The 8,555-nt window shown below is 40.1% G+C and overlaps 1 protein-coding gene across 2 annotated transcripts in view; it reads right to left on the bottom strand.

The window, feature by feature from the left end:
* Window positions 1–3,933: 3,933 nt before the first annotated feature.
* SLC9A6 (solute carrier family 9 member A6) overlaps window positions 3,934–8,555 on the bottom strand; it is a 57,546-nt gene continuing 52,924 nt past the window's right edge. For both annotated transcript variants that reach the window (XM_054578099.1, XM_054578098.1), the window contains one exon: window positions 3,934–6,632. In XM_054578099.1, the coding sequence (XP_054434074.1) occupies window positions 6,360–6,632 (273 nt within the window). In that variant the 3' untranslated portion in view covers window positions 3,934–6,359. The remainder of the gene's footprint in view (window positions 6,633–8,555) is intronic.

The raw sequence follows: 8,555 nt of genomic DNA, 5'->3' as shown, positions 1-8,555 counted from the left end.
CAATTGCTGTTATCTTGCACTCTCACACTAAACCAGCTCTAAGATTGAAGAAACAGGCATCTTCCATTATCTGACAGAAGTCTTCTAGCTTTTTCAAATGACAAAAAAACAGCTCTCATGCTTTGGGCCTGGTCCACTTGGGAACACAGCTATATAGGAAATTCAAATGAACAAAAGAAAAAAAAATCATGCAATAAAGCCTTGTGATTCCCGAAGCAACCAAGAATGAATACTTCTCAAGCAATTTTTGTAGGATTAGTGTTTAAACACAGTGAACCACGTCAGTTCCAACAAATCTGGAGAAATTAAACCTTGTTTCCAAGAAGCACTCACAGAGCCCTCAATGCCTTTTTCAATCAGTGCAAAAGAAATAATATGCACAATTAAGCTGTGTCTCTTTAGTGGGTCCTGGTGCCCACGAGGCCATACCAGGTAGGAAATAACCAGATCCAGTGTCCAGTCAGAACACTAAGGGCAGGACTCCCGAGCTGCAATTGCAGTATGGGTACATGGTAAAGGAGAAGGGCTCTTTTACTCGGCAGACAGAATTGGCCAGAAACTGTCAGGTCTCATAGAGTTCAGGCTCCAGCCATGAAAGCCCCAGCTAATCCAGTTCTCAGAGTTCAGTCTTTGCCATGGCAACCACTTGGGATATCTCCAGCTTGCTGAACTGGAGATTCTGAAGAAAAGCAGCCCAGGGTAGAAGCATGGTCTGAATAGAGTTTTCGATATTTTATTCATATAGCACCTCATCAGCAAGACCTTACAGAATACTCAATTTCAGTTTCAAGAGACTTCTGAATCCTGGTCAAAATGCTTCAATGTACATCACTCCATCTGGTCTCCTGAACAGGCCTGGCAGCAACTTGGGGCTGGAAACATAATCCAGCACCTACCACAGTGTTGGCACAGGACAGTAACTCAGTAAATGTTTACTGAATCAGTGAATTGTCATCATTTTATAGAGGAAGAAACAGGCTCAGAGAGGTCTGAGTGGCTTCCTAAGAGCCTCCAGTGGCAGACAGGGCTAGGACTCTGGTCTTTATCACTTCTATGCTACCATGCTGACCTTTGAAATCCAACTCAATAAAGGTCAGGAGGGCTTTTCATTGCTTTTCAACATTCATTGAGTATCTACCCTACACCAGACCTTTCCACCACTCTTCCCGTGTCCCCTGCCTTCCTGGTGCCTTTCAAGCCTTGGTTCTAATGTTACCTTCTGAGCAAGACCCCGACAAGGCCTCCTACACCTGCGATGCCCCATCTGCCACACCCATTACCCTCCTATCACATTTCCTATTTCTCACTTATCCCAATCTTTTATTATTTTACATGTATGCTTATTTATGGTTGGCCTTTCCCAACTGGAACGTAAGCTCATGAGGACAGGGGGGCTGGCTCACTTTCTGGTGACAGCCTAGTCTTAAGATGAGGGAGAAGTGGCCACTGAAACAGAAAGCTAATGTGGTCTTAGGCACATTCATAAAAATGTCTAGAATAGTCTTCTGGTGTGTGTCCAGAAGAAAGGAAGGGAATGGACTTGTAAGCCTGGGAGTAGAAAGACTCAGGGAAGATATACCAGCTCTTCTTTTTCAATTCCACAGGGTGATTCCCAGAGGAGGGGTGTGGAGTTTCCGGAGAGGTGCAGTGGGAGAAGGCTGAAGGAAGTTAAAAGGCAGGTTTGGGTTCCAGGTGCTTCTCATTGTGATTGTTGGGCAGTACCTCCTGTTTTCCACTAATATTCTAGTGCTGTGAGGAGAGCCCACATCATTTATTCCTCAATAGGTGGATATAGCTCAGTACTCAGCTTCTTGGTCACTCAATAACTACTTGATTGAATGTTGTATGAAAAATCGATTGTAGGTGGGGAGCTGTCACTGATCATGCTGCCTGGCACATTCCTCATCCTTACCCCCTTCATCTGGATGACCTTTTGCTTACTTTTGAGGGCTAAGCTGAAATACCATTTTGTCAGGAAACTCTTTCCTCTTCCCCTACCACCAGATCACAGTTCCCTCATGGCTTCCTGTAGTTCTCCATCATAGCCTTATTATTGTATTTGATATTATTTGCTGATTATTTAAGATAAGACACTCCCTTTCCAGAAGGCAATCAGTATTTATTGTATGAATGATTCCTAACAACCAGAGATAGCTGTTAGCATCTCCTGCAGAATAGGCTCTGTGAGAGCAGGTACAATTGTTTGGTGCTGTGTTCACCTTGTGTGACACATTGTAAACACTCAACTATTCATTGAATAACTGAACTTTACACCTAAGAAAGTGGAAAGGCAACTGGCCAATGTTACACAATAAGCAAGTAGCAGGGTCTGAATTTGAATCCAGATTTGTGTAACTCCAAAGCCTGGGTTTTTTCTATTACACCAGACTATGTGGTCACAGAGGCATCATTCAGGACCACAAGCTCTGTCTTAAGACATGGGCCCTTTGGTGAAAATGTTGGAGGGTGGAATATGCAAGCAGGGTGCTAACCAGGTTGCCTTATCCACGGGCTTGGAGACACAGGCACTTCACAACGCATTTGAGAAGCTTCCCAACCAGGGGAACTCGTGTCTGCAGCCAGTAGTGCACCTAGTGGAGAAACAGAGTTGAGACTTCATGCTCTACCCTGACCTGATGACATACAGGTGGTGGGCAGCAGGACTGAAGTCTGCAGCTCCCTTTATCATCCTTCTAGGTATACTCGAGATAGATTAGCCTGGATCCTGCCACTGAAGCCAACAGAGTAGTGGTTAACAGTTTACACTTTGGAGACAAGATTGGATGTGATTTAGCTTTTTCACTTACTAGCAGTGTGACTTCTCTGAATATAATGTATGCTCACAGCATAATTAAGGTGAAATTATATGTAGATTTAAAAATACCTCATATTGCTCTGGCTGGCATGGCTCAGTTGGTTGGAATGGTGTCCTGTAAACCAAAAGGCTGCAGGTTTGATTTCTGATCAGGGCATGTGCCTAGGCTGCGTATGGGTTTGATCCTGGTCAGGGCACATACAAAAAGCAATCAATTGATGTTTCTCTCCCTCTCTCTAAAATCAGTAAGCATGTCCTTGGGTGAGGATTAAAAAAAATACCTCATATATACACTGATTTATCTAAGAGGGGCTCAATAAAGGGGAACTACTGTTATTCATTTTTATTTCAAGCCTCATGCTTCATACTGCATCATGTGTGGGGTACTTCCTATTAAGGACTTCCTGATTAAGTCAAACCATCTACGCTTTCACCTCCTTACGCTCCCATATTGAGTCAAGTTAACAAATGTACTTGCTCAAATCTAATGAAGGGTCTGACTTGTAAACAGGGGTTTAGTCAAGAAAAGGGCCTACGGTATATAGGTCTACCATGTGTGTCTTTTGTAGGACCATGAGCAAGGAAGCTGGAACGGATGGCAACAAAACACAATAATGTGGTTAGTGCCACTATTAGACTACACAAAGTTGCCGTCAGCAAACTCTAACCTACAAAACTTTTCATGTCCAAAAAGAAAGACTTAGCTTTAACTTGAAAAAAGAACAAGTTGTGTGATCACGCTTTCAGCCAGACTTGGAACTGCCTTTCTACCTAACTGGATACAGAATTTACTTTCCCCATATAATGGAACTAACATTTTTCATGACATTATCCATTACTGAGCCAACAGGCTACAAATTAGTACAACAGGGTTCAACTGCTTTGAATCATATTTCTTAAATTGTCCAATTGTGACCATAAGCAAATACATCCAGCCTTATACATAAGCACTAAAAATTTACCACGCCATAAGTTACACTCTGTTGGGTTTCCATTTGTTTCTTTTATAAACATTAGTCTTCCTCCTTTCCTGCCAGGTATATAGGTAGAAAAATAAATGAAGTCAGCATTCTTTACTTCTCACTAGAATAAACTGTGACTTAAATACGGTTGAGTGGTTATTTGCAAGGCTATAATTTTTTTAATGACAGATTTTCCTAAAAGAAACCACTATAACATTTGTCCAAGTACTCCAAGTGAAAACAAAAAATACATAAAGATTAAAAGTCTATTACTGTAACATCACATTGCCAAACACGGACAACTAAGATAAAATGCCAAGGAATCTTAAAAAATAACTGTAAAAGGTACAACGTTCAAGTCATTCAAACGTGTAGAGTTCACAAAGAGCAGAAAAACAAGTCCAAGAGCAGATCTACTTGTGCATGATGGCAACTCAGACCGTACTTCATATAGATTCATTCAGGTGTCTAAACCCAACAGGTATATGAGCAGAATTTGTTTTTTCCTTCTTTGCTTGGAGATGTGCACACAGATTAGAGGAGAGAAGAATCTTCCAGATGCTGATCTAAGCACAGCAGGCTTGGTTCCCCTTTGAAAATGTACAAAGGCTGATTTAGTTGACTCAAGCATTAACAGTTTCTCTAAGAAAAAATCTTATGCATGCTGAAACAGACGAGTTACTGAATTTGTCATGCTAAGTATTTATAGTCATTCTAATAAAGTGAGCACACAAGCCTGACAGGATAAAAAAGGTAACTGTTAATTTCTTGTATAACCTTTTGCAATGTGAGTAACTTCATGGGTAAATGATGCTGAAGTTCAAAGCCCCTCAAGCATACACTATCAAGAAAATATTGACTGCATGAAGAGGCACACATCATATAAAATGCACACTTCGCAGGGTTCCTGCATAGCAGGAAAGTCACTATCGCTACATAACAAATGGCTCTGTCAACAGTTAGAGCTGCCACTCGAGTGTACAACAGTAGAATTCCCTTAAAATCTCAAGGAGTATTTACAACAGCACAGATACCTTTGGGAGAATAAATATAGTTTTTTTTTGAAAGATACTTTTCATTGGAAAAGTTGAACATTGTGTAAATTTATCAATTTTTAAACTGGGTAAAACATAAGGCAAAGCTACTAAACCTGAGGGGAGAAAACCCACAAAAAGTTTCTCTTTTCCTCCTGAAATATTAACAGGTCAGAATCAACATAAGAAAGTATGCCCTTTCCAAGCGTTCAATGAACCTTTAGGTATTTTCGGCATCACAAAATAGCATCCACTTTCATACTATGAATATGAAATGGGAAACTGTTATGTACTGTTCCTTGAAAACTGTAAACAAAGAAAAACACACAGCAACTTAGGTATTTCATATTAAAAAGTAACATGAAAATAAAGACAACTACACCAGCATGCAGAGAAGAGTCCTCACCCTTACAATACGCCCTCCAGAGCACTGAATTTCTCTTATCACCAACTTTGGTGTAGTGTGCAATGATCATGGATTCATAAATTAACTTTTAACATCAACTACAGACTAACAAATGACAATTAGACACAGTAAGTTCAAAAGTTTTACATTTTGCTCCTGTTTGGCTGCTAAAGAGCAGCGATTTAAATCCATATAAAAAACTTCTGACCATAAAGCTTGCTATACAGATCAAGTACAGAATCAAAAAGTAAGCAGCAATCGAGTTTCTTATTTAAACGTATCTGGTATAGAATATTTACATATTTGGGAAGAGAGACCTCCAAACCACCATTGTCTTTACTCCCCTCCTGCCCTCTGCCCCCTCTCTGGCCGCCCCAGCCCCTCCAAATCAAAATCAAGTGCCTTAAACTATATACGCCTGTATTTTGGCTAAGCTGACTGGATGCATCTCCTTCTATGGTCTTGGTCTAGAAGAAAAGAAACACAGACTTGGAAGGCATCGGTGGCCTTCTTTTCCCAACAGCAGCGGACTGTAGTCAAGGAATAGGTCCTTTCATAGCAAGGGACAAAGGGCCCCACACTTCATTCTCCAGCCTGAATGGGGCAGGATCAGAATGCCATCAGACTCTTGCACCACAACAGGCCACCAGAGAAAAAGGAAAGAAAAAGGTCAGGACAAAGGCAGCAGCAATCAACTTAAGTTTCCCAACAAAGGAACCTCTCCTCCCTGGGCTCCCCCAGAAATAACATTCCCTCTTTCTTCTCCCCTTCCCCTCCCACAAAACAAAATTAATTCACATCACAAAAACATGGTACTCTGGTTAAGTGTCAGGTAAATATAAGAAAGAGTAAATCTGTCACTTTTTATATTTTAACTGAGACAGAAAGCTAACGGAACACACAACATCACTGTGAAAATAACTTTCTAAAACAAATCCAGTCTACATAGTGCAGCCAATAAAACATAAAAGAGTTTGTTCACAATCTGCCTTGTACACGATAATTATATTCTTTCGATGCCATATAAATAGCATTTATATAGCTTAAACATTCAGACATGCACTGGGACTTTTTAGGTAGTACGAATTTCTTCACAATCACATGTGCAAATTTTACAAATCACTAAGTGAGTATTAGTAAGTTTAGGCTGGACTGTGTCTCGTATTATCTAACAAATTTAATGGGGGCTCAGAATCATCCATAGGGAGAACCAGGCGTGTTCCCCGAATGACCAGTTCATGGTCTCCAAATGCAAGCTCTCGATCCAAGGCATCTTCAGAACTGTTTCCCATAAATCTCCTCGGGGCACCAGATGATGCTGATTCAGTGTTCACAGTAGAATCCCCATAGGTCAAACTAATATCACCATCATTGAGAATAAGATCGGAGTCATCATCTTTCAATTGTTCCTGGTTCTAAAAGCAAATAAAATAAGTTTTAGGAATTGTGAAATTCAAGAAACATTTCCAATAGAATTTTCAAGTACTCTCTACTTAAATCCCTCAGGGATAGCCCACTGCCCTTAGGATTCAAGTCAAAAGTCCTTAACTTGGCCTAAAAGACATTGTTGACTTAGGCCTTCAGCTTCACCTCCCACCATGGTCTCCTTCCCCAACCCCAACAGCCCCATTGTGTGCCTGCAACACTGAACTGCTGACAGCTGCTTAAATCTCTCAAGCTTTCTCTTACCTCCTATACCCTCTGGCCTCCGTCACATGATGAGCACCTAGTTATCACTGAGGTCTCAGTTTAAAGTCACTTTTTCCCAGAAATCATCCTTGATCTTCCAAGGCTAGCTTGGAAGTGTTTCTCCTATGCTCTCCTGTAGCACCCTCTACTTAGCCCTCTCCCCAGAGCAGCACTTGCCCTCGTATCATAACTGCATGGACACTGGTCTGCTTTGGACACAGCCCCCCACTAGACTAAGTCCCTTCTGTGCTCTAGTCCAGCAACGTAACAGTTTGGGGCACACAGAAAGAATTCACTAAACGCAAGTTCAATTGATTATTGAATGGATTTATGTAAATGAAACTTTTACTTCTGTATTAACAATGCCTAGCTGTAGTTGGCGTGGCTCAGTGGATTGTGTGCCAGCCTGTGAACCAAAGGGTCGCCAGTTCAATTCCCAGTCAGGGCACATGCCTGGGTTGTGGGCCAGGTCCCCAGTAGAGGGTGCACAAGAGGCAACCACACATCAGTTTCTCTCCCTCTCTTCCTCCTTCCCTTCCCCTCTCTAAAAATAAAGTAAAAAAAAAAAAAACCATGCCTAGAAATACAATGTCCCCCAAATATATTGAACCCTCACTGCATACTTATTTCCCAGCTTGATAAACATTGATCCTAATGGATACTTTGTGGTCCAAAGAGTATAATTAAATACAGTTCTACAATAGGGGAAAACGTCAAGAAAATATAGTTCCAAATTCGTAAAAAAATGTATGTGTGCATAGAAAAGTCTGGAAGGGCATTCAACAAAATAATGACATATGTAGTTCTCTGCATAATACAGTGCTTGTAATTTTTATTTTCTTCTTATGTTTCTGTACTATCTCAACGTTTATTATAATGAACACATTACTTTTTAATTTTTTTTAATTTATTGATTTTAGAGAGAGAAACATTGGTTTGTTTTTCCACTTATTTGTGCATTCATTGGTTGATTCTTGTATGTACCCTGACCAGGGACTGAACCTGCAAACTTGGTGTATCGGGGCAATGCTCTAACCAACTGAGCTACCTGGCCAGGACTGAACACATATTACTTTTAAAAATAATAAAGTCATTTTTAATGTAAAGAGTAAGAATAATTCTAATGACTCATATTGATCAAGCAAAAAGGTATGTGACTAATACTCCTTGAGAGAAGTAGAGCTGATAGAAACATTCTATATACAGCTCTCCAATACTAGGTGTGTTTGAAAATTTTAAATTTGTGTACGATGGTCAAATAGACTGAGGAGACTATTAGACAAAATAACATAAATTTAGTTTGCTGTTGCTAGAAATTTGCCTAGTTACTCAAAGACAAAGACATGTGAATTAAAAACCAAACCCATAACCACCAACCACCCATAATTCCTTCCTGCTTAAACTAGTTAAAACACTAAGTCTAACTAGTATCTATCACTTAATTAAATTTAGCAAGACTCAGGACAAATTTCTGTGGTACCTTCAAATGTCATCAGGGACTTTTCAGCACCTTTTAATGTCTTTATTAAGTTTGAGATTTGGGGAAGTATCTATCAAATTTTAAAATGCATATATGCCCTTTGACCCAGCAATTTAACCTCTAAAATCTATTCTATATACCTTTATATACTTAGATAAATTTATATGCA

The sequence above is a fragment of the Pteronotus mesoamericanus genome, unplaced genomic scaffold (genome assembly GCF_021234165.1).
Source record: "Pteronotus mesoamericanus isolate MK-2021 breed Mesoamerican mustached bat unplaced genomic scaffold, CSHL_Meso_final contig_49, whole genome shotgun sequence".
Classification (NCBI taxonomy): domain Eukaryota; kingdom Metazoa; phylum Chordata; class Mammalia; order Chiroptera; family Mormoopidae; genus Pteronotus; species Pteronotus mesoamericanus.
The sequence above is the reverse complement of the archived record's forward strand: the minus strand, read 5'-3'. Positions and strand labels throughout refer to the sequence as shown.